The sequence below is a fragment of the Lagenorhynchus albirostris genome, chromosome 1 (assembly GCF_949774975.1).
Source record: "Lagenorhynchus albirostris chromosome 1, mLagAlb1.1, whole genome shotgun sequence".
NCBI classification, from domain to species: Eukaryota; Metazoa; Chordata; class Mammalia; order Artiodactyla; family Delphinidae; genus Lagenorhynchus; species Lagenorhynchus albirostris.
Genome location: NC_083095.1, coordinates 686,879 through 712,129, shown reverse-complemented (window position 1 = coordinate 712,129; position 25,251 = coordinate 686,879). Strand labels below are relative to the sequence as shown.

The window sequence follows — 25,251 nt, the reverse complement described above, 5'->3', positions numbered from 1 at the left end:
CAGGCATTTGGAAATGAGAGGTGCCTTCCTGGAACTCAGAAAGCAAGTTTCCCTAAATAGACTGTAAATGTAAGTTTTTATATTGTTTAAAATGTATGCATGTGAGTCCATTTTTTTTTTCTTTTAAAGAATCTCCCTTGCCTTGGACAAAGTTCACCTGGGTCTCTCCATTGGTTCTAAGGCCAGGGCTGCCCAGCCCCCGGGACAACACCATCACCCTGTGTCCACTGTCTCCCTACCCACTCCATTTGCCAGTTTCCAAACAGAGACCCACACCCTGTGTGTCCTTCACCTGTGGACCCTCCCAGCCGGGGCAGGAAAGGGCTGAGAAAGGAAACGCATCTACCTGGAGCAGGTCGCTGAGGTCGAGGAGCATGTCTGCAAGGGGAGTCAAGGAGCAGCGCCCGGCCCACAGGCTCCGGCCGCCTGACAGCTTCCAGGAGGCAGACCCCTGCTGTAGGGCTAAGCTCGGCACTGGATCGTGAGGGCAGAGTGAGGCAGCCGCGTCAGGGCTCAACTTCTGGGAGACCTCCGAGTCAGTACCGGACGAGGGGGAGTGGAGCTGGGGTGGGGGCCTGCAACACGGTTCTCGGAGTGCAACTGCCTTGGCGGGGTGGCTCCCGCATCTGTGTGGGCCCTGCCCAGCCAGGGGTCCCCTGCTCCGAGGGGCCTCCCGCCCTGGCCTGCCCAAGAAGTGCGCAACCACACTCACTGCATCTCACGAGCATCCGCTGAGCGGCTGCTGGGTGCCCAGCAATGTCTTGTGTCCCAGGACTCAAGGCTCCTGGGGGACAGACACACACACCAGGCTGCCACTTTCGGTGGCCGGTAGGCACCACTTCGGTACTGGTTCTCGAGGGGGCAGCTGTGGGGACTCTGGCGTGGGACCTATCCTTGCTCTCAGCAGATGGTTAAGTAGTAACCAGAATATGTCCTAAGCAATTCAAAACTCAGCCAGACACATACACAGAAATATAAAACACGAGCCACTGAGAAAGGCAACTTGTCAAATGAAGTGAACTTAGCGTCATTCATGGATATGCTATGGCTCTGAGAAGTGACTAAGAAAGAAATCCCCACGATGCTGAACCAGAGCCCAGACCAGGTGTCCAGAGGGAAAGCCTGGGCCCAGCAAAGCAAGGAGAGAGGAAATCCCAGTGCCAAAGCCTCACACCGGGCGGCCAGCATTGGAACGTGGCCTCCAAGGTCCTCGAATCAAAGGCACCTCGTTTCTCAGTCTGAAGGCAGACGTTTCATGAGAGTGTAGTCACAGTAAGACAGATAATGCTACAGTGCAGACCAACAAACTAGTGAGAAGCACTTCGAAAAAAAGAGAAGTGAAATCACAAGAAATGAAAGGAAGACCACCGTAAATATATAAGCAGGAATCAGTGACAACAGAACAAATTAACATAGCCAAGAGACTATACGCCCTAAGATTCCAACTCTATGACATTCTGGAAAAAGCAATATTGTGGAGACAGTGAAAGGGTCAGGGTGGCCAAGGGTCAGGTGGGAGGATGAACAGGCGGGGCACAGGGGATTTTCAGGGCAGCGAAGCTGCTGGTATGATACCACGATGGTGGACACGTGGCCTTTCACTCGTCAAACGCATGGAGCATGGACCACCGAGAGTGAGCCCTCACATCAGCTATGGACTTCAGTTAACAATACTGTACCAACACGGGTCCATCAATTATAACACACAGCACACTGACATGAGCTGATCACAGGGAAACTCTGTGCTGGGTGGAGAATACGGAACTCTGCACAATTTCTTCATGAATCTAAAACTGCTCTTCATACTAATAAAATAAATGCAAAAAACGGGCAAAAGTTTTGAACAGATGTTTCATAAGAGAAGCAAAGAGCCCCCCCAGCAGCTATCACAGAAAAGCAAACTAAAGCAAACTAAAGCAAACTAAAGCACCCCTACAACAGCGACAGACGCCCACAGCTGCCACGCCCGCCGGCAGGGCGCCCAGCCGGACGCAGGCCCTGCTCGAGGGCCTCCGACCACGTGGAGAGGAAAACAGAATGTTCACAGCAGCTCCGTGCACAAGAGCAAAAGACCGGGAACAGCCCGGGGGTCCGTCGACAGAGACACCGATGACCTGTCACACACTCGCCCCATGGAGACAAGACGGCAGAGGCCTGCCAGGCGACAGACCTGCAGGAAGAGCACACAGCCGCATCCCGGACAGGGCGTTCCAGAACAAGCAAAACTAACCCACGGGCGTCACCAGGAGAGCGGGTGCCTCTGGGGTGGGGTGTTGGCGCCGCCCTGCATCCTGACAGAAGACCTGGTCGCACAGACACATGCGCTCCTCAGAATTCATCAAATGGCACGATGAAGACTTGTGCATTTCATTTTATGCCAATTTTACCTTAAAAGGAAATAAGAACCATAAACAAATACTGGTTTCTAGTCAGTTAATAAGCTGCCTGCTGAAGGGCCTGGGGGCACTGAATAGATGTCTGCACCCTACTTTGAAAAACACCAAAAAAGGACAGGCTGAGGGATGGCTGGCGGGTGGGAGGGGGCCGAGCATAGACTAGCAAGGTGTGGATGGAGACGCTGGGGTGGGGGGCGCCCACTGCATAATCACTCCTTTCAACTTTGCCACGTGTTTGATATTTTTCATAATAAAATGATGGGGGGGGATGTGTGTATTTTATAAAGGAGATTGGGATTCAACTTCTAACCAACTTACAGTGAAATGACATTGGCTGTCCGTGAAATGACAGTGGCAGTTTGCTGTCCGTGAAATGACAGTGGCAGGGCACCTGGCCCGTGCCCACAGGAGCGTCTAGACAGCCCTGGTTCCTCTCGGAGTGGGGTGATCTGAATTACGTGCTTCCTGAACGAGCCCCCCCACCCATGCCCCATCCTGGGCCAGAGCCCACCAGCGCCCCCGGGACCTGGGCCTCAGTGGGTCCAACTGATGGGCGTTTGGGGTTCTATGGCTTGGAAAAGTCTCCTGTCTGGCCGGCCCCTGGGCCAGTGTCCTTCCCAGGAGCCGTTCCCTTTTGCTAGGCAGCTGCATCCAACCTCGGTGCAGAGACCCCAGACCCCCAAACCTGCTGGGACGGTAAGTAAGCCCACAGATGAGGCCTGCGTGAAGCCCTGGCTCAGCATGAGTGTCGTTCTGTTGGCCTCTCTGTCTCCCTCCCGTCCTCCTGGGGCCTAGCCGTATTCTAGCGGGCGGCACTTCTGCTCAACGAACACCCACTTGAGTGCCTGTCCTAGAAGAGGTGCATCGGCACAAAGACGGGTGGCGGATAGAACACCTTCAGAAGATCCTGGACGTTCCTGAGGGTCCAAAGGCCAGAGTGCGTCCAGTGGGTTTAGAAAACGCGCGGCAGCCCATGCTGGGCGACCACTGTCCCTGGGGCCTGGGAGTAGCTCCGCCCCGAGAGGACGGGAGACCCTCTGGCGGGCCCACACAGCACTGCTGGGAAAACAATCACAGACGGGACCTGATTTAAACTGAGACTCATTTTTGGTCAAAGGAAAAGTTTACAGAGATCTAAATAAGGCAGAACTAAAGGTCAAAAGAGCGTGATATTCCTCTACGCTGCCTCTGATACAGTGTCTCTCCGGGTGAAAAACTGCCCCTGCCCATCCAGAAGGTTCGAAATGTCATGTGTGTGCGTGGACGCCACACCTGAGGAAGGACAGTGAGGCCAGGGGTCAGCCACGTGAGCCCACAGCACCCTCCCGGGGCCGCACCGGACACGAGCCGGTGAGTCCCAGAACGACAGTACCATCAGCACTGATGAGCCGAACCTCGACGTCCCTGAGGACGACCTGCCCAGCAGCCACCCACCCTCTAACCCCGCGGGGCCCCCCTGCCCTGGCGAGCCCTTCCCCAGGCAGCCGGCCCACAGCCCTGTTTAGAGCAGGAGCTCGCAGCCACGCCCTACCAAGGACAAAGGCCACCAGGACACCTGCACCGGTTATTTCTGGGCAGTGCCGCTGTACCTGCACAGCGACATGGAGCCCTGATGTAAGTCTCTAAGAGATCACCCAAGTCCTGGAGGCAGTCCACAAAGGGGCCGGGAGTGGAAGCAGGCATCCAGGGGAGTTACAGGGCTGTGTGACAAGGCAGGGCGGCGCCTGGACGCGGGCTGCGGGGCAGCGGGGCGGGGGGGGGGTCGTGGGGGTGTGGTGGGCGGCAGCCAGGAGCCACCGAGGAAAAGGAAGGGCTTCCCGTTGCGCCAGGGGCCCTGCCAGCTGCCCCTGCTCCCCCTCAGGGCACTGGCTGCCCCCACGGCACCAGGCAGAGGCCAAAGCCACAGCCTGGAGCTCACAGAGCCCCACCCGGGGGAAGATGAAATGGAGGGCTCGGGGACCTCCAAGACAGCCAGCCTCGAGGCACCCAACTGTCGAGAAGTGGGCCAAACACCACGCACTCAGGCTCCCTCCAGGCCCTGGTCAGGTCCTGCTCCGCACAGGCACAAGGGCGCAGAGGCTTAACGCCACGGCCAGCGGCAGTCAGCCTGGAGAAGAGAAAGTGGGCAGGGACCCCTGTGATGGCACTGCCAGGTCCTGCCCAGGTCCTGAGCCGAGCACACCCCAAGATGTGCAGTGAGGACCCAGACAGGCCAGCCTCCACTGGACCCAGGCTAGCTCCCCACAACTCTCTGCCTGCCAGAGGAAACGAAGTCCCCTGCGGGGGCAAAATTACCCACAGTTGCCACAGGTTTTCAAACACTATATCCAGCACTTCGATAAAAATTTACCAAGCATGACAAGAGACAGGACCAAATAACCAAAACCCAGGCAATAAAAACAGAACCACCGGGCTTCCCTGGTGGCGCAGTGGTTGAGAGTCCGCCTGCCGATGCAGGGGACACGGGTTCGTGCCCCAGTCCGGGAAGATCCCACATGCCACGGAGCGGCTGGGCCCGTGAGCCATGGCCGCTGAGCCTGCACGTCTGGAGCCTGTGCTCCGCAACGGGAGAGGCCACAGCAGTGAGATACCCGCGTACCGCAAAAAAAAAAAACAGAACCACCAATGACCCCGCTGTTGGAGTTACTAAAGGCTTTCATATAACTGCAGAGACGGAGAATTTTACCAAAGAACTGGAATCTAATCTAAAGAATCTAATGTAAAACAGGCATTGAAGTTAGGAAGTTAACAGATGGGTTTAACAGCCAGTTGGACACTGCAAAGGAAAGGATGAAAGAACTCAAGACAGGTCACTGGACAATATTCAGAGTGAAACAGAGACAGGACAAATTTAAAAAACGGAATGGAAAATACACAACACAACCTGAGACATAAGGAAAGGGTCTAACGTGTGTGCAACTGGGATCCTAGAAAGGGAACAGAGAAAGAACGGCAGAGAAATGTCTGAAAAGATACCTCCCAAGATTTCCCCAAAACAGACAAAAGACATTAAGTCACAAATACCAGAAGTTCTACAAATAACAAGCTGGACAAATACAAAGGAAACCACATCTAAGTACATCAGAGTCAAACCCCTGAAAGAAAAACAAAGATATTTCTTAGAAGCAGGTAGTGATAAGAGATGGTAACTTTCAAACAGTGACAAGACGATGTAACGCCCACTCCACAGCACCACAGAAGGCAGAAGGCAGAAGCGGGATGACAGCAGTAAAGCTCCAGGAGAAACATCTGCTGCCCCAGAAGTCCACACTCACTGAAAATACCTTTCAAAATGAGGACAAAACAAAGATGTTTTCACATAAACAAAAGCTGAAGGAGTCTTCTCCTAGGAGGCATACTGTTTTTCAGACAGAGGACAATGATCCCAGATGAAACCACAGAAACACAGGAATGGAAAGGGTCAGAGCGGGTAGGTGTGAGTGAACACACTAACGGCTGGGGAAGCAGTGCCCACAGCGCCCCTAGCAGGGCCCGGAAGAGCATGTCCTGCCAGGAAAGGCCAGCTTCTAACTTAAGGTCAAGGGCACAGGACACAGTCTCTAGGGTAACCACCAAAGCAGTAATAAGTAAATAAATAACAAAGTATTTGAAGGAAAACAGAATAACGAAATACTTGACTAAGAGGTTGTAAGAAAGGAAAAACAGAGAACAAATAGAAAAATAGTAAGATATTAGAATTAAATTCAAATATATCAGTAAGCACACTGAACTTAAATGGATGAAATTCTCCAATAAAAAATACTTTAAGACTTGGGCTTCCCTGGTGGCGCAGTGGTTGAGAGTCCGCCTGCCGATGCAGGGGACACGGGTTCGTGTCCCGGTCTGGGAAGATCCCACATGCCGTGGAGTGGCTGGGCCCGTGAGCCATGGCCACTGAGCCTGCGCATCCGGAGCCTGTGCTCCGCAACAGGAGAGGCCACAACAGTGAGAGGCCCGCATACCACAAAAAAAAAAAAAAAAAAAATTTTAAGACGATAAAAAAAATTAGACAAATACACACAATTATGTAACCGAGCAGGACCCTGTGGGGCCTTCCCAGAACAGGACTCCTCCACCTCAGACAAGCCGCCCACCTGCCTTTCGTCTGTAGAAAAACTTTAGTCAAAGAATAAATTTAACCAGAGCAGTGAAGAAAATTGCAGAAAGAAAGGAAAACAGTCAAGCAAGACAAAATAATAATAGTTTAGCCATTAAACAAAGTCAAGGACCTTTAGCTCCTCCTCAAGGGTGAGAGATACTGTTCTGAGCCACCGTCCTCTACACTGTTTTACAGATACTGAAACCCCCACCAGGTGGAAGAAGTTAACTGCATGCTGCCCCCAAGCACCGAGACCCCAGACCAGTCGGAACCAGAAGGCTGAGGATGTTGACTCCCGACTAGCTCTCCAACAACCAATCAGAAAAGCGTCCATGAGCTGATCACGCCCCCCACAACCCCCTCCCCCACTCTGTCTTTAAAAACCTTTCCCTGAAAGCCTCTGGGGAGTTAGGCTCTGCTGAGCATTAGCTGCCTGGACTCCTTGCTTGGCGCCTGCAATAAACCCTGCACTTTCCTTCACCACAACCAGTGTCAGCAGGTTGGCTTTACTGCGTGTGGGCAAGAGGACCTAAGTTTGGTTCAGTAGCAGTTATATGCTGCTTATGAGATACATTAAATATATCATGAAGGATTGAATTTTAAAATATGGGAAAAGACAGACCACGCACATACTCAGCAAAAGAAAGCGGGTATAGTTATACTAACACCCAACACAGCAGAATTTAAGGGGAAAAGCGTTTGGTGATAAAGAGGGACATTTTATAACGTTAAGCGTCATTTCCACCAGGAAGATACAGGATCCTGAATCTGTATCCTCTTAACACAGCATCAGAATATAATGGGAGGGCTTCCCTGGTGGCACAGTGGTTAAGAATCCGCCTGCCAATGCAAGGGACACGAGTTCGAGCCCTGGTCCGGGAAGATCCCACAAGCCGCGGAGCAACTAAGCCCGTAAGCCACAACTACTGGGCCTGCACTCTAGAACCCGCAAGCCACAACTACTGAAGCTCATGCGCCTAGAGCCCGTGCTCCGCAACAAGAGAAGTCACCGCAATGAGAAGCCCGTGCACCGCAGGAAGAGTAGCCCCCACTCGCCACAACTAGAGAAAAGCCCACGCACAGCAATGAAGACCCAACGCAGCCAAAAAGAACAAAAAATAAATATAATAAAATAAATTTATTAAAAAAAAAAAGAATATAATGGGAAACCAACAAGATAAAAGGAAAAGTAGATAAGTCCACATCTGCAGTGGGAGTTTTAACACTCTTCTTTAGAACCAGGGGACCGAAAAATTGGTAAGGATGATTTGAACGGGACTAACCAACTTGACCTAATGGACATTTATAGACCGCTCCACCCAACAGGTGCAGATACCCATTCCTTTGAAGTGCACATGACGGCGGCCACCAAAATAGACCATGCACTGAGCTGTAAATCAAATCTCAGCACACTGGGAAAAAAGGGAAATCATTCAGTGTTTGTCCTCTGACCACAATGGGATTATACTAGAAACTGATAACACAGAGATAATAGAAAACTCCCAACAGTTTTCAAAACAAGTGGTACGCTTGTAAATGACTTAATATCTAAAAGAAATAAAAATGGAAATTAGAAAATATTTTGAACTGATCATAGTAAAAATGTGACACATCAAAACTGTGTGATGTAACTAAAACCTGCCTAGAGAGAAATTTATAGTCTCAAATGCTTATGTTAGGAGAAACAGAAAAAATGAAAATCAAGAACCTAAGAAAGCTGAAAATAGTAAATTAAACTGAAAGAATCTAGAAGGAACGAAATAATAAAAGTAAATCAATGAAATATAAAATAAACGTACAATACAGATAAACAACACAGCGGAAGTCTGGTTCTTTAAGAAGGCTGGTAAGAGCGCTGGTGAGGCTGCAGAGGAACTGGAGCCCTCCTACACTGCTGGCAGGAATGCAAGATGGTCCAGCTACTTCGGAAAGCAGTCCAGCCGTGCCTCACAGTTAAACACAGAGCTCCAATGATAGCTTACACGATCCCATGTACATGAAATGTCCAGAACGGCAAACACAGAGTGGCAGAAAGCAGACTGCTGCTTGTTTAGGACTGGTGGCACGAGAGACATGCTTCCTGAGGCGATGACAATGCTCTAGCGTTGACCGTGGGGATGGCTGCACACTTGTGTGCATGTAACTGAAAACCAGTGACTTGCACAACATAACGGGTGAACTTCATCTCAACAAAGCCATTACCAAGGAAAAGACTAATAAAACTGGCAACCCCCTAGCAACATGGAGCAAAGAAAAAAAAGGCAAAATTACAAACATAAGACATAACAGAGGGGTCGTCACTACAAGTGCCGCAGACACGAAAGGGAAACCGGGAATGTTAAGGATAACTTTACTCTGATACATCTGGTCTCTGAAGTGACACAGACAAAGCCTTTGCAAAATACAACCTAGCAAAACTGGAATGAGAAGCAGAAAGGCTGGCTATTTCCACATCTACTACAGAAACTGAAGCCACAAGTACGATCTTACCACAAAGAAAGCTAAAGGCCCCGATGGCTTCACTGTGAGTTTTCCCAAACATTTCAAGAGGAAACAGTACTGGTCACCACTGGACTGCCCAGGGTGCAGAGCACGAGGGGGCACCTCCCAGCGGTGTCGGGGCAAGCACGGCTGCGACACACCCAGTTGACGAGGACACTGCAAGAACACAGGCCACCTGCACAGCTCCACCCAAAATACCAGCAATACCTGGAGAGGGTAACTTGGCATGACCACATCTGGGTATGCAAGGGTGCTTTAACCTTAAAAATCAGTCAGTGTGGTGGTCCAATGGTTAGGACTCCAAGCTCCCACTGCCGGGGGCCCAGGTTAGATCCCTGGTCAGGGAACTAAGCTCCCGAAAGCCGCGTGGTATGATACCCCCCAAAAAAATCGGTCAGTGTAATTCACCTCGGCGCAGATTAAGGGGAAAAACCCCACATGATGATCATACCAATACATACACAGATGACTCAACACCCTTCACTATAAAAGCTCCTGGCAATTAGGGAAAAGGAAACACCTTCAACCTGTTACCTGATAAAGGCATCTTAGAGCACACGTCTAAGGCGCTGGAAACGCTCTTGGGAGCCAGGACAGAGCCGAGGACACCCCCGCTCCTGCGCCCTGCTTCACCCCTTCACACCCCACAGGGCACCACAGGCATGCAGACAGCCAAGAGAAACACACGACAGGCATACAGATCAGAAGGGAGCAACTAAAACTGGCAGCAGACACAACTGTATACATTAAGAAAACAAAACAAGAGGGCTTCCCTGGTGGTGCAGTGGTTAAGAATCTGCCTGCCAATGTAGGGGACACGGGTTCGAGCCCTGGTCTGGGAAGATCCCACATGCCATGGAGCAACTAAGCCTATGCGCCACAACTACTGAGCCTGCACTCTAGAGCCCGCGAGCCACAACTACTGAGCCCGCATTCCCCAACGACTGAAGCCCGTGCGCCTAGAGCCCATGCTCTGCAACAAGAAAAGCCACCGCAATGAGAAGTCCACACACCGCAACAAAGAGCAGCCCCCGCTCGCCGCAACTAGAGAAAGTTCACACGCAGCAACGAAGACCCAACGCAGTCAAAAATAAATAAATAAATAAAATTTTTAAAAAAAGAAAAAGAAAACAAAGCAAGAGATCCCAAAGCTCAATTATTGAGACTACTCACTGCGTTTTGTATTTTTAGATCTAACGTCAACATACCTCAGCTGCGCTTCTATACACTGGAAGCAAAAGACACCATTACCCGCGCTCGGAACACAAATACTTAGGAATAATCTAACGAACAAAGTGCAAGACCTCCTCATCAAAGATGAGAGACAGCAGAGAACACCTCAAGAAATAAGGGAGGGCTTCCCTGGTGGCGCAGTGGTTGGGAATCCGCCTGCCAATGCAGGGGACGCAGGTTCGAGCCCTGGTCCGGCAAGATCCCACATGCTGCAGAGCGGCTAAGCCCATGGGCCACAACTACTGAGGCCTGCACACCTACAGCCCGTGCTCCACAACGGGAGAAGCCACTGCGATGAGAGGCCTGTGCACCGCAACAAAGAGTAGCCCCCGCTCGCCGCAACTAGAGAAAGCCCGTGCACAGCAACGAAGACCCAACACAGCCATAAATAAATAAATTAATTAATTAATTAAAAAAAATTTTTTTCTTCAAATTCTTAGGTTGTCCCTGGGGAGGCAAGCAGAGGGGGAGGGGCGGAGGGAAGCAGGTAATGGTAGGCTGGGGAGAAGGGAGTCCCCAGCTTCACTGCCCTCCAAGAAAGAAGATCCCCAGGTGAACCTGAGAAGAGGGACAGAAGCTCATTCTGGAAGCCCCCCCGCCCCAGATCTGCAGACCAGAACCCGCTGTTAACAAGACCCTGGGTGTCTGAAGCCTGGGAGAGAAGAAGATCTGAAGGTCACGGTGGGCAGGACACGGCTGTGGCCGTGGGCACACTCTACACAGAAAGGGTGACAGATGACAGCAGCCTCCTGGCCTAGACCACTGCTAGGGCTCACTTGCTCATACACAGGCCAGCTGGCAGTTCGGCTGGAACCCAATAAATACCAAAGACTTAAAAAATAGCTGTGGGCAAAAACACACCTCCCATGGATGTGTTTCACGAAAAGTTGTGGTGAGATTTCCCTAGTGGCACAGTGGATAAGACTCCACGCTCCCAATACAGGGGGTCCGGGTCCAATCCCTGGTCCTGGAACTAGATTCCACATGCATGCCGCAACTAAACGTTCACATGCCACAACTAAGGAGCCCACGTGCTGCAACTAAGGAGCTGGCAAGCCACAACTAAGGAGCCCACGAGCCACAACTAAGGAGCCCGCCTGCTGCAACTAAGACCCAGTGCAACCAAATAAATAAATAAATAAATAACTTCCCTGGCGGTCCAGTGGTTAAGACTTTGCCTTCACATGCAGGGAGTGCAGGTTCAATCCCTGGTCAGGGAGCTAAGATCCCACATGCCTCAAGGCCAAAAAAATCAAAACATAAAACAGAAGCAATATTGTAACAAATTCAATAGGGACTTTGAAGATGGCCTATGTTAAAAAAAAAGGGGGGGGCTTCCCTGGTGGCGCAGTGGCTGAGAGTCCGCCTGCCGATGCAGGGGACGCGGGTTCGTGCCCCGTCCGGGAAGATCCCACATGCCGCGGAGCGGCTGGGCCCGTGAGCCATGGCCGCTGAGCCTGCGCGTCCGGAACCTGTGCTCCGCCACGGGAGAGGCCACAGCAGTGAGAGGCCCGCGTACCGCAAAAAAAAAAAAAAAAAAAAAAAGGGGGGGGATTCCCTGGTGGTCCAGTAGTTAAGACTCTGCGCTCCCAATGCAAAGGAGCTTGGGTTCGAGCCCTGCTCTGGGAACTAGATCCCGCATGCATGCCACCACTAAGAGTTTGCATGATGCTACTAAAGATCCCACATGCCACACTGAAGACCCCACGTGCTGCAACTAAGACCTGGTACAGCCAAAACAGATAAATAAATAAATAAATATTTTAAAATAGATAAATAAATACATTTTTAAAAAGCTGCAGTAACCATCTGGACACACAGCTCGGGAAGATGCACTGGCTGGGTCACCGGCCTGGCAGCAACAGGGGTGTCTACTCACAGCCTGAAAGTTTCTGCCAAATACCCACCCAGGGACAGACGGTCTAGAGAGCAGGTCTCTCCTCAGCCTGCCCCGGCGAAGGCTTTACCCTCTGTGGGTCGGAGGCGGGGAGGGGAGGCGCTGTCTGCAGGGCCGTTGCAGCCCCAGGCAGCAGAAACAGGAGGGCAACCTGGGGCAAGGAGAAGAGAGTGAATGAAGCCTTCAGATGCGCTCTAGGGGCTTGGAATTTACGTGGAAGGAAAGGAGGTGGCACTGGTGGGCGTCGGACAAGTCTGGGGACCCCGCTGGGGGATGGGGGCAGGGGAGTGTCATCAACCAGAAGAGGACAGAGAAGACCGTGTCACACTTGTGCCCCCCCCCGCCGCCCCCAAACGGCTATCCTGAGGGGACCACCGGCAGGCCCAGCGGCCAGAGTGCTGGACTCCCCGCACACTGCTGTCTCATCTTCAACAGCTTCACAAGGTCAGGGCCACAAATGCACCTGTTCAAGGTGTTCACTTCAATGGCTCTTAGTCTATTTACAGAGCTATGCAAACATCACCATAATCTAACTTAAAGACATTTTTATCCCTCAAAAAGAACCGCCCCTACCCCCACCCACCCCCGTCACCACCCCCAGTCCCCGGCACCCACGGATCTGCTCTGTCTGGATCTGCCTCATCTGGACGTTTGGTATTCAGGGAATCACACAACGTGCGGCCTCCAGTGCGGCTCCTCCACGGGGCGCCGCGCCGCATCCAGGGTCACGTTTCTCTGCAGGCGGCACGCCGCTCCACCGTGTGGGAGGCACCCACCCCTCGGGTGTGGGCGAGCCGGGGCTGCTGGGCCCCGCTCACTCTCCTCCACCCGGGGGCGGGGCCACGTCTGGACCCCTGGACGAGGTGCCCGCCCCTTCGCCCCAGGGGGGCGGGAGGAGCGCGAGGCGGGGAATGGAGCAGCCGCCTCCAGAGCCCCGCCCGCCCGTACACCTGTGTCCGCTCCCCGACCGCCCCTGCGGCCCCCGCGGCTCCGGCTCCGGCTCGGGCCACGCTCAGGAGGCAGAGCGGGGCCCTGACCCGAGCGCCCGCACCTCCCTGCAGCCCCCCTCCCCCCCCCCCCCCGGCTCCCCACCCCGCCCGAGCCAGGCCGGGGCAGGCCTCGCCGCGGGGCAAGGCGGTGACCACGGACGGAGCTCCACTGCGCCACCTCGTGGGACCGGCAGAGCGCGCAGCTTCATCCCGTCAAGCAACAAACGCTTTTATGCTGAAACGGTACCTTTCAAAAACTGAAAGACATTTTAGTGAAAGATTCTGATATTGAGGGTCGCCCACCCACGCACACTGTCTCGAGGACCCTTCCAGCACTCCATGCAAACGGGGGCGACGGCCAGGCCACCCGCCATCGGGGAAAGCCTGCGCGGCACACGGAAGGAACAGCAGGGGAGGACAGAGCTCGAAGAGGCCACCGCTCCCACGAGAGACCAGACGCCGTGGCTCCCACGAGAGCCTCGCAGGACCGCCTCACAAGGAAGGGTGCGGATAACACGGAGCTGCTCCAGCTGAAACGGTGAAAGCAGAAACGCAGGCCTGGCTGGAAGATAAACTCTCTCAAAGCAGAAGGTAAGTAAGTGGGAAACAGGAAAGGAGACCAGAAGACAGGTCAGCAGGGCAGCAGAGTGAACAAAGAAGACACAAAGGGAGAAGCCACAGTGACTCCAGAAGCCGGAGACGGGAGGCCGCGGGGGAAGGGCCGCTGGGGGCACCGCACGTGGACCTCTGAGCCTGAAGACAAACAGGAGGTGCTACAGCCCGGAGAGCAACGCAGCGTCCCACACAGAGGACGCCGAACCAGGGCATCCACCTACCTGTCCCACAGGCGCGCGGGACGCAGGGAGACTAGGGGCACCACTGTCCAAGTGCTGGGGAGACCAACTTCCAGCCCAGAATCCTGCCAGACTATCCCCAAAGCTTGGGCAGAAGGAAGACCACAGAGGGTCAGATGCTCAGAGGCGCCCGTTCTCAGAAGCCACGGGGCAAGTGCTGTCACATAAGTACGAGGACACAGGGCCAGGAGCGTGGGTCCTGCAAGGAGAGGCGAGGGGAAAAGAGACACGAGGAGGCAGCGAGAGCAGAGGCCAAGTGGAGGGGCCAGAAAGCCCCAGAAGGCCCTCTTCAGGAAGGCGCGATGGACAGAATTCCCGACACACGCAAACGCCTGCAGGGCAGCCGAGGGCGCCCCACCGTCCAGGCACAAGGGGAGAGCAGAGCACCGTGCTCTCGGAGAAGGCGGGGCTGGCGAGGAGGGGATGAGGGCAGCAGCCCCTCGGGACACCGGCCTGGCTACAACTGGCCAACCGCAGGAAGATGCTGAAGAGTCCTCCCCAGGGGCCGAGGGGGGACGGGCACCCAGCTGCCCAGCTCCTCAATCTGTGAAAGTCTCCTATCCGTCCAGACGGTTAATCCAACAAGGTGCTCCAATTAAACACAAACACTAAGCTACTGGGACACGGAGCCCGACAGCAGAGGGAGGCTGACCAAGAGCCAAGATGGGGTCCTCCAAGAGGTCCCCAAACCAAAGGATACGCGGGGTGCCTTCCGTCCGGCACACCAGGTAGAGGCAGGCCGCGATCACGTGGGCCATCTTCCGGCCACGGGTCAGGTGCTTGCTCACGGCCATCTTGAAGAAGTTGAAGGCTGTGTCCAGGCAGTGTTGGTTCAGCTGCAGCTGGTTCCCCAGATGATGGATCTGACGCCTCCCTAGGACACAACATGAAACGTTACCGCGGGTTCCCAACTGTCCGTTAACTGACAACTTTGTTAAAAATAAAAGGGTCACACGACCGCCTCAGCAATTTAAGATGGAAAGTGAAGATCTACCCTTTTCCTTTTACACTTTTAAGTTCACTTTTTGCATGGGTTCCAGTAAAATTTTATGTATGGACACTGGATGCAAATTTCCTATTATTTCACGTGCAGTGAGACGCTCTCCTCCAGGCTGGAGTGGCATCAGGCCCAGGGGGCAAGGGCCCTTCTCAAGGGCCCTGAGCTCAGTGTGTCTGGAAAGGGCTCTGTGCAGGCCGGCCAGCCTGGTGCTGAACACCATTAAACAATATGGCCAGCAAGTTCCACACACTCAACCTCAAACGCCCCCTCCCCGTGGGTGAGCTCCCCAGGCTCTGCCTCCTGCTCCCACAGCCAGGGGGTGGGTCACGCCCACCCAGCCTTCCCTAAGGCCCCCCCCGCCAGCCTCGGTGAGGCCACGGACAGCACAGGCAGATTCAGGGAGGGAGGGGCGCGGGCCCTCGCACGGCCAGGATGTCAGCTGACCCGGGCCACAGTCTGCGTCCACACCTCTTAATGAAGCAAGGCCATCTCAGAAGCTGTGGGCCAAAAGACGGCAGCAAGAGAGGAAGCAGACATGCTGCCCACACACCAGCGAGCCATCGTGGGCCATCCCGCACGCGGCAGCGCGTTGCCCTTGTGAGCCAGAGCGCCCACAGCTTCCTACGTCTCTGCTCCAGGCCCAGCCCACACCCACCTCCATGTGCTGTGTTGGCACAGCGAGCAGACAGGTCCCAGCACAGACTCCAGTTCCACCCAGTGTCCTCGGCACCCGAGACCCTCTCTCCTCTGGCAAAGGCCGCCCTACACTGGGCCAGGGACCTCTGCTTCGCCCACAAAGAGCTAAGAGCCGATTCCGCTGCGCTCTTTGACAAGGACCATGGGCTCAGGGGAGCGAGGGCTGTGTGGTCTCCTCCAGCCTCGGCCGCTAACGGTATGGCCCACACACCCCACACACGCCAACACTGACCGCCGGCCAAAGGTGGGCACCCAGAGAGCCAGCGCCCCGGGGAGCCGGCCACAGGCACGCAGACTGGCAGCCCAGGGATGGGCCTGACGACCGTGGCATCAGGCAGTCAGCATGTCCCAGAAGCGTCCCTGCCCTTTGTGGCCCTGCTCCCTCGACCCCCAGCAAAGCTCGCCTGGAGCCCACACAGCTCTGAGGCCTCTGGTCAGGTTGCAGTGACAAGGGATCACGCTCGCCGCGCCAGAGCCGAGTCCGGGGAACAGCCGACATACTGACCATCTGGACAGAGAGACAGAGAGGCTGGGCACTGGCTCCCCGTCAGCACTGCATGCTCTCACGCCAGACACACCAGACAGACAAACGCGGTCCACTCCGCAGCCCAGCCGGCTCGGAGGTAAACGGGGCGGCGGATGGGAGACCTGCTAATGCCGGGGTCTCGCTCCCAGCCAGCTCCTCAGTGCGCGTTTGGGAGCTCCTGCAACGGAAGGTGAGAGAGAGATGCTCCCCAGAGGAGCTCACAGACGCCAGGACCCACCCCACCCCCCACACCATGGGCCAGGGCCCCCCCAGCAGCTTGGGGGGCTTGAAGTTATTACAGTAAGTTATAACATCTTTATTGCAATGTAAGTCACGTACTGTAACATTTGCCCACTTAAAATGTTTATAGGTTGAGTGGTTTAGTATGTTCACAGAGTTGTGCGACCCTTACCACACCTTGGTACATTTTCATCACCCAAAAGGAAACCCTGTACCCACTGGCAGTTACTCCCCACCCCCCCAAATGAGTTTTTAATTCATGCAAGTTCAGCAGCACAATTGGCAGACTGAACAAATCATATGACACAGGCATGTGTGCAGCTTTCAAATGCACGAAGATGTTATTAACAAATGCAAACTCATGTAAAACAGACTCCTGATTAACCAACCACAGCTTCCTCTCCTTGGAATAGTAAATGAATGCAAAAAGGCAACGCACTAGCACATAGGGTGTTCAAATTTTTGACATTTTGTAAAAATAAGGCCTGCTTCTCCCTTCGAGACGGTGGCCAAACAGCATCCTTCCAGGACGGTGGTGACGGCAGAGAGCACGAGAATGAACACAGAGCAGCATGCGGGCAGGCAAGTGCCCCGGGAACATGTGGAAGGAGGGTCTAACCTGGCCCAGCTCAGGAAGCTAAGCCACGACATCACAGGGCTTCCCCCAGAAGCCTCCCTCGGGCCAGAAGGACCTTCACAGCGCCAGCCAGGCCTGTGCAGCTGGCCTGACTCACGGTGCACTAGCATGTCACACCTGTCCCCACGCAGCGACACACTAGAAGCCACTCCCATGGTCACATCCAGGGGCACTCAGAAGCCAATGGGTGCCCCAGGTGGGCGACAGATGTAAAGAGTTCAGTTTAAGACCCGCGTTCGTATAAACATGAACTAACAACTGAGAATCTGTAGAAAACGCCAACATGAAGAGGGAGAAACACCAAGCTCCACAAGCAGACTGCTAACAGAAGAGAGCTTGGCAAGCCCCATCATAACCTCAAAATATTAGAAAGATGTCGATTCATAGAAATGTATGAATAGGCTGTAATTAAAAAGACACAGTCCGGGGCTTCCTTGGTCGCACAGCAGTTAAGAATCCGCCTGCCAATGCGGGGGACACGGGTTCGAGCCCTGGTCCAGGAAGATCCCACATGCAGTGGAGCAACTAAGCCCATGTGCCACAATTACCGAGCCTGTGCACTAGAGCCCGCAAGCCACAACTACTGAGCCCGTGCACCATGACTACTGAAGCCCGTGCGCCTAGAGCCCGTGCTCCGTAACAAGAGAAGCTACCGCAGTGAGAAGCCCACGCACCGCAACGAAGAATAGCCCCCGCTCGCCGCAAACAGAGAAAGTCCAAGTGTAGCAACGAAGACCCAACGCAGCCAAAAATAAGTAAATAAAATAAATTTATAAATAAATAAATAAAAATAAAAAGAGAGCTAGGAGTTGGAGGAAGGGACCCTCCCAGAATGCAGCCCCAAAGGAGAAGGGCAGCTGCCAGGTGACAAACCACAGAGGGAGGCTCACAGCTGACATGGGCAGGCCTCTCCCTCCAGACAGGGAGCAGACTCTTAGGCAAGAAGGATTATTAGAAATAAAGAGGGCATGTGATAAGAACATACGAACACCACAGGAAGAAATAACAGCCCTACAGTGTGGAAATTAATAAGGGCAACTCGCTTAAAACGGAGGCAGGAATCCCTAAAAGGGGCGCTCCCTTCCCAGCTTGCTTCGCGCTTCTGGGCAGGAAGAAGCTGGTGCGCTGCCCTGGGAAGAGGAAGGAAGATTTTCTCCCGGCCCAGCAACAGCCCAGCCAATGAGAAACCGCCACCACCCTCAACTCTCACTTTCCTTCAATGGAGACTGGAAAACCTTCAAAGCAGTCCCGCCCAACTTCCTCCTTCCCCCGCCCCCCCCACCCATAAAATAAGGCTCTTCTCCATTGTTGCAGGACTTGCCTGTGGTTTGCCATAGCTTGGGGGTCCCGAACTGCAATTCCCCTGCCTCTCCCGAGTAAACTCATGTTGCTGGTAACATAACTGGCTGTTGTATTTGAAGGTGGGCAACAGTATGTACTTAATAGCTTACCTTCAAAACATACAAAGTAAAACTTGACAGAACTAACAGGAAAGGGACAATGCTACCTGACAGAATTCCGAAGACTAAAATGGTGCAGGGATGAGGGCCTTAGCACAAAAGGCGCTGCTGCAGGAAAGATCTGCTGAGGGCCACTGGGAGCAGCAGGCAAGGCTTCAGGGAGAAGCAGGGTATTGCACAGCCACTAAGTTCCTCCCTGCAATCTCGCAGTAACATGTGCACATTAACATCCCCCCTCCCCGGGGAGGTGGACTCAGTTTCCCTCCCGTTTCTGAGTGCGGCTGGACTCAGTTGCTTCTAAGGGACAGAGGATGGAAAAGAAACACGTGAGACATTTTGTGGAGGACCCTGGCAGTGTTCTAGGCCAACATCACCAGAGCCAAGTCACATGACCTGAGGTAGCCCTGTTATGGGGCAAAGAGAAAGGCGCCACGTCTTTGTGGGATCTCCCCCCAGAATCCACAGCAAACTCAAACTGAGGAACCTTCTATAAAACACCCACCCAGGACTCTTCCCGTGTGTCCAGGTTGGGAGAAACTGTCACAGATGGGAGGAGACTATGGAAGGTGAGGCTACATGCATCCCGGGGGCCCTGACTGGACCCTGAAGCAGAGAGGGCATGAGTGGGCAGACCGGGACAGGGAGCCAGGTGTGCAGCGTCGTCAGCAGCCCTGTGCCACGTGCCACACCTTCTCAGCATGGATCACTGTGCCAAGGTTACGGACCATGTGTGTGTTACCGGGAAAGCTGGGAACCGGAATGCTCAGGACGCTGTATCTGCAACTCTGCTGTAAGTCTGCAGGTCTGACACCATTTTAAATAAAAACTTTAAAAAAATCCATAGAACTAAAAGGAGAAATAGCTATCTGTAACACAACATGGTAAATCAACTATACTTCGACAACAACAACAACAACAAAAAAAAACAAAAAAAGAAATAGCTATCTCAAAACTTGGACGTTACAGCTAGACCAAAGCTTAGAGAAATGTACATCTTAAATGCAAATATTAGAAAAAGAAAGCCTGAAAAACTGATGAAGTTTCCAACTTAAGAAGCCAAAAAAGAATAATGAACTACACAGAAGATGTGGAAGAAAGAGAATAATAAAGAACAGAACCCAATCAAATAGCAAACAGACAGCAGATCAACAAAGCCAAATGCACTCTTTGAAAAGATTAACACAATTGCTAAACTGATAAATTCCTAGCAAGATCAATCAAGAGAAAAAGGGATAAATCATAAATTACTAATGTCAGGAATAAAAGGAGAACATCACTAAAAATCCAGGAAACACATTAAAAGCATAAGAGAATATTATGAAAGACTATGGCAACAAATCTGAATTTGAATTACTGAAACAGATATTAAATTGAAAAGCACATCTTACCAAAACTGACAAGAAGAAATAGAAAACCTAAGTGGGCCCAGTAAAATCCTATTTAAAATTGTCCTGTTAAAGAAATGTATCTGTAATTAAAATCTCCTTACAAGGAAAACTCAAAGCCCAGATGGCTTCGCTAGTAAATTCTTCCACACATTTAAAGAAGAAACAGGTAAATCACACACAGCTCTTAAGAGAACAAAAAAAAGAACAAGGTGTCAAGACCCAATGAGATTTATTCCAGAAATGTGGGGTGAGCTTCCCATTCACAAAATCAATCGGCGTAATCAATTACAATAACAAAATTAACAGAAAAAATATATCATCATTTCAATAATACAAAGAAGCATGTGACAAAATGCTAACATCATTCTCAATAACAGAGAAATACTGACCACTTCCCATCACTGTCAGGAATCAGACAAGAACACCCAATCCCACCATTCTATTCAGCACCTCCCTGGAGAGTGTAGCAACACACAGCAATAAAAGTGTAACAAAGCCCTGAAAATAAATGATGACCATAAAGACGGGAAAGGAAGAAGCAATAATGTCTAGTCCCAGACCACATGAGTGTTAATGAAGGAGAGAATTTATAAACTATTAGATTTCATAAGTAAACGAAACAATTCTCCACAAATTGATCTATAGATTCAATGCAAATCCCAATCAAAAAACCGGCAGGTTTCCCTGTGGAAACCAACAAGCTGATTCTAACATTTATTTTGAAACGCAAAGGAGCTAGAATGAACGAGCTAGAACAACAAAGCTGGAGAACTCACACCACCACGTTATCACTGGAATGCCCAGCGATCAGGACGATGTAGCACTAGCTCAGGACAGACAGACCAACCGACAGCAGTTACAGAGTGTGTCTGTGGTGTCTTACCAGAGTCTGGAATTGACTCCTCTGTCTACGGCCACTTTATTTATGGCAAATGGACCAATGCAATTGACTAGGAAAGAATGGTCTCTTTGATAAACGGTGTTGTAACTGGATGTCCACAGTGAAAAATGCAAACCTCAAGGGAGCGGATCAAGATGGTGGAGAAGTAGGACGCAGAGCTCACCTCCCACAGATACATCAAAAATACATCTACAGGGGCTTCCCTGGCGGTCCAGTGGTTAAGACTCTGCGCTTCCACGGCAGGGGGCGCGGGTTCGATCCCTGGTCAGGGAACTGAGATCCCACATGCTGCGAGGTGCGGCAAAAAATTTTTTAAAATAAAAAATAAAAAATACATCTACCTGTGGAACTCTCACAGAACATCTACTGAATGCTGGCAAAAGACCTCAGACCTCCAAAAGGGCAAGAAAATCTCCACGTAACTGGGTAGGACAAAAAAACAAGGGAAAAAAGAAAGAGAGAAGGGAATCAGGACAGGACCTCTGCCCTGGGAGGGAGCTGTGAAAGAGGAAAGCTTTCCACATATGGGAAGTCCCCTCACTGGTGGGGAGATCTGTCAGGACAGAGGGGAGCGCAGAGCAGAGAGAGACCTGCACAGAGGATCGGTGCCGACAGGCTCTCCACAGTCTGAGACGCCCGTCCACGGGGACCGGTGAGGGCTGGGTGCTGAGGCTTGGGCTTTGGAGGTCAGACCCTGGGGAGAGGACCGGGCTTGGCTGCACGAAGACAGCCTGAGGGGGCTGGGGTGTGGTGCGCCACAAATGAGGGAGTCCAGAGAGGCAGGGCACCACTGTTGGGGGGCACGCAAGGAGAGGAACAGGCCCACCATAGGAGCTTCTCTGTCCATGCTCTCACGCGGCAGGGCACCGCCTGCAAGAGCTCTAGGGGCAGGCGCTAGTCGCTGCTGCCGTCTCAGACCTCAGAGGCAGTGCGGGCCAGCGCTGCCGAGGGTCCTGTGAGCAGGTGCAGGTCACTGCCCCCACCTTCCCGGAGCATGGGCAGCCCACCACTGCCAAGGGTCCCTCGACCCGGCGCCAACCACTGCCCCGTCTCCCCGGAGTACGTGCAGCCAGCTGCCTCCACCAGGGACCCGTGACCAGAAGCCAACCGCTGCCCCGCCCCCCCGGGAGCATGCGCGTGGGCCATGCTCCTGCACGCCCCTCTCAAGGGGATAAACACGCATGAAACCCGCAAGCTACGCAGAGGTGCGCCAGCATATACAGGGCCCTCCGGGGCGGCAGTAGAGATCTGTCTCTCCTGCGCTCACAGGGCAGGGGGCAGACAAAATGAAGAGGCAAGAGGAGGCACTCTCACAGAGGAGGACAGCGAGACCTCTTCAGTCTAACAGACACCAGGTTCAAAAAGTCAGCAGTGAAAACACTGAAAGAGTTAAGAAAGACTATTGACAGAAATGCAGATTACTGTAAAAAGGAACTAGAACCAGAGAGAGGAGCAAAGAAAATTAGAAAATTCACTTGCCGAGACAAAAGCTGAGCTAAAGGCAGAAAAGCAGAATGAATAATGCAGAAGAAAGAATAAGTGACCTGGAGGACAGAATAGTGGAAATTACCCAATCAAATCAGCAGACAGAAAGCCAAATGAGAAGAATGAAAGCAATATAAGAGACATATGGGATAATATAAAGCAAGCCAATGTACACATAATAGGGATTCCAGAAGGAGAAGAAAGAGAAAAGGGGACCGAGAATGTGTCTGAAGAAATTATGGCTGAGAAATTCCCAAACCTAAAGCAGGAAACAGACATCCAGATACAGGAAGTATAGAGGGTCCCAAACAAGATGAACCCAGACAGACCTACACCAAGAAATACTGCAATGAAAATGACAAATGTAGAGATAAAGAGAGGATTCTAAAGGCAGCAAGAGGAAAACAGAGTTAATTACAAGGGAACTCCCGTAAGGCGATCAGCTGATTTCTCTGCAGAAACACTGCAGGCCAGAAGCGAGTGGCAAAATACACTCAAAGTCTTGAAAGAGAAACCTCTGCCACCGCCTGGAGGACGCGCTACCCAGCGAGACTGCCAGGTAGAATAGGAGAGATAAGGAACTTCTCAGACAAGCAAAAACGAAAAGAATACAGCAATACTAAACCTCTCCTGAAAGAAATACTGAAAGGTCATCTCCAAATAGAAAAGCAGCAAGAAGATATAGGAAGGAGGAAATCACAATCGGACAGTAAATCACTTAAATTATCCAGTTAACAGATCAAAAAGAAAAAAAACCTATATGTGAAAGCAATGATAAACACAAGGAACAACAAAAGGATAAACATGAAGATGTAAAAAGGGACAACAAAATCATAAAATGTGGGGAAGGACAGTAAGAAAATGCAGATTCTTTTTCTTTTTCTTTTTTTTGGAATGTGTTTAAGCCTATATGACTATCAGTCTAAAGCAAGCAGATATAAGAAGGCGTTGACACACTTGAAAAACAGGGCAACCGCAAATCAAAAATATACAACAGATTTACCAAAACCGAAAAGAACACAAGCATGAAAGGAAATCATCAAACCACAAAAAGAAAAACAAAAAGAAAGGAACAAAGAAGAAACAAAGAATCAACTGCAAAACAAGGTCTGAAATGGAAATAAATATATATGTATCAATAATTACCTTAAATGTCAATAGACTGAATGCTCCAATCAAAAGACACAGAGTGGCAGACTGGAGTTTAAAAAAACAAGAGCCAGGCTTCCTTGGTGGTGGATCAGTGGTTAGGAATCCGCCTGCCAATGCCTGGGACACGGGTTCGAGACCTGGTCCGGGAAGATCGCACATGCCGCGGAGCAACTAAGCCCGTGAGCCACAACTACTGAGCCCATGTGCCACAACTACTGAAGCCCACGCGCCTAGAGCCTGTGCTCCACAGCAAGAAAAGCCACCGAAATGAGAAACTCACACACCGCAACAAAGAGTAGCCCCCGCTCACCACAACTAGAGAAAGCCCACGCACAGCAACAAAGACCCAACACAGCCAAAAATAAATAAATAATTTTTTTTTAAAAAAAAGAGCCTATAACACGCTGCCTACAGGAGACCCACTTTAGGGCAAAGGACACACACATATTGGAAGTGAGGGAATGGAAAAAGACATTTCGTGCAAACTGAAATGACAAAAAAGTGGGAGTCACACTATTCGTATCAGACAAAATAGACTTTAAAACAAAGGCCATGAGGAAAGATAAAGGACACTATATAATGATAAAAGGATCAATACAAGAAAAGGATTTTACACTCATCAACATACATGCACCTAATATAGGAGCACCAAATACATAAAACAAATACTAACAGATAAAGGCAGACAAAGATAGGAATACAATAACAGTAGAAGACTTTAACATCCTACTCATTCAATGGACAGATCTTCCAGACAGAATCAATAAGGCAACAGAGGTCCTAAATAATACAACAGTTAGACTTAATTGATACTTTCAGGACATTACATCCAATAAAAAACCACCAGAATACACATTCTTTTCAAACGTACATGGAACACTCTCTAGGACTGACCACATACTAGGGCACAAAACTAACCTCAACAAATTTAAAACTACAGGAATTATTTCAAGCATCTTCTCTGACCAAAATGCCAATGAAACTAGACATCAACCACAGGAAAGAAATGAGGAAAAAAAAGAAGACTACATGAAGACTAACATGCTACAAATACCTTAAGACAGACAACAATGAAAGCACAACCATACAAAATCTATGGGATACAGCATGAGCAATTCTTAGAGGGAAGTTCATAGCAATACAGGCCTTCAAAAAACAGGAAAAATCTCAAGTAAACAACCTAACCTACCACCTAAAAGAATTAGAAAAAGAAGAACAAACAAAACCTAAAATCAGCAGAAGGAAGGAAATAATAAAGATCATGGAGGAAATAAATGAGATAGAGATTTTAAAAAATAGGGAAAAAAATCAGTAAAACCAAGAGCTGGTTCTTTGAAAGGGTAAACACAATTGGCAAACCTCTGGCCAGGCTCAGCAAGAAGAAAAGAGAACCCAGATAAACATAATAAGAAATGAAAAAGGAGAAATCTCACGTGACACCGCAGAAATACAAAAAAAAAAAAAATAAGAGAATACTATGAACAACTATACAGCAACAAATTTGACAACCTAGAAGAAATGAACAACTTTCTAGAAACATACTGCCCACCAAAACTGAATCAAGAAGAAATAGATGATTTGAACAGACCAATCACTAGAAGTGAAATAGAATCTGTTAAAAAAACAAAACAAAACAAAAACCTCCCTACAAACAAAAGTCCAGGACCAGATGGCTTCACAAGCAAATTCTACCAAACATACAAAGATGAATTTATACCAATCCTTCTCAAACTCTTCCAAAAGAATAAAGAGGAGGGAACACTCCCAAAGACATTCTATGAAGCCACCATCACCTT

The 25,251-nt window shown here is 51.1% G+C and overlaps 1 protein-coding gene across 9 annotated transcripts in view; it reads right to left on the bottom strand.

Moving 5' to 3' along the window:
* The window catches only part of BRF1 (BRF1 RNA polymerase III transcription initiation factor subunit), a 69,839-nt gene that overhangs the window by 28,516 nt on the left and 16,072 nt on the right, over positions 1 to 25,251 (bottom strand). For all 9 annotated transcript variants that reach the window (XM_060145930.1, XM_060145852.1, XM_060146086.1 and 6 more), the window contains 2 exons: positions 14,671 to 14,844; positions 347 to 378 (listed from right to left, as the gene is read on the bottom strand). In XM_060145930.1, the coding sequence (XP_060001913.1) occupies positions 347 to 378; positions 14,671 to 14,844 (206 nt within the window). The remainder of the gene's footprint in view (positions 1 to 346; positions 379 to 14,670; positions 14,845 to 25,251) is intronic.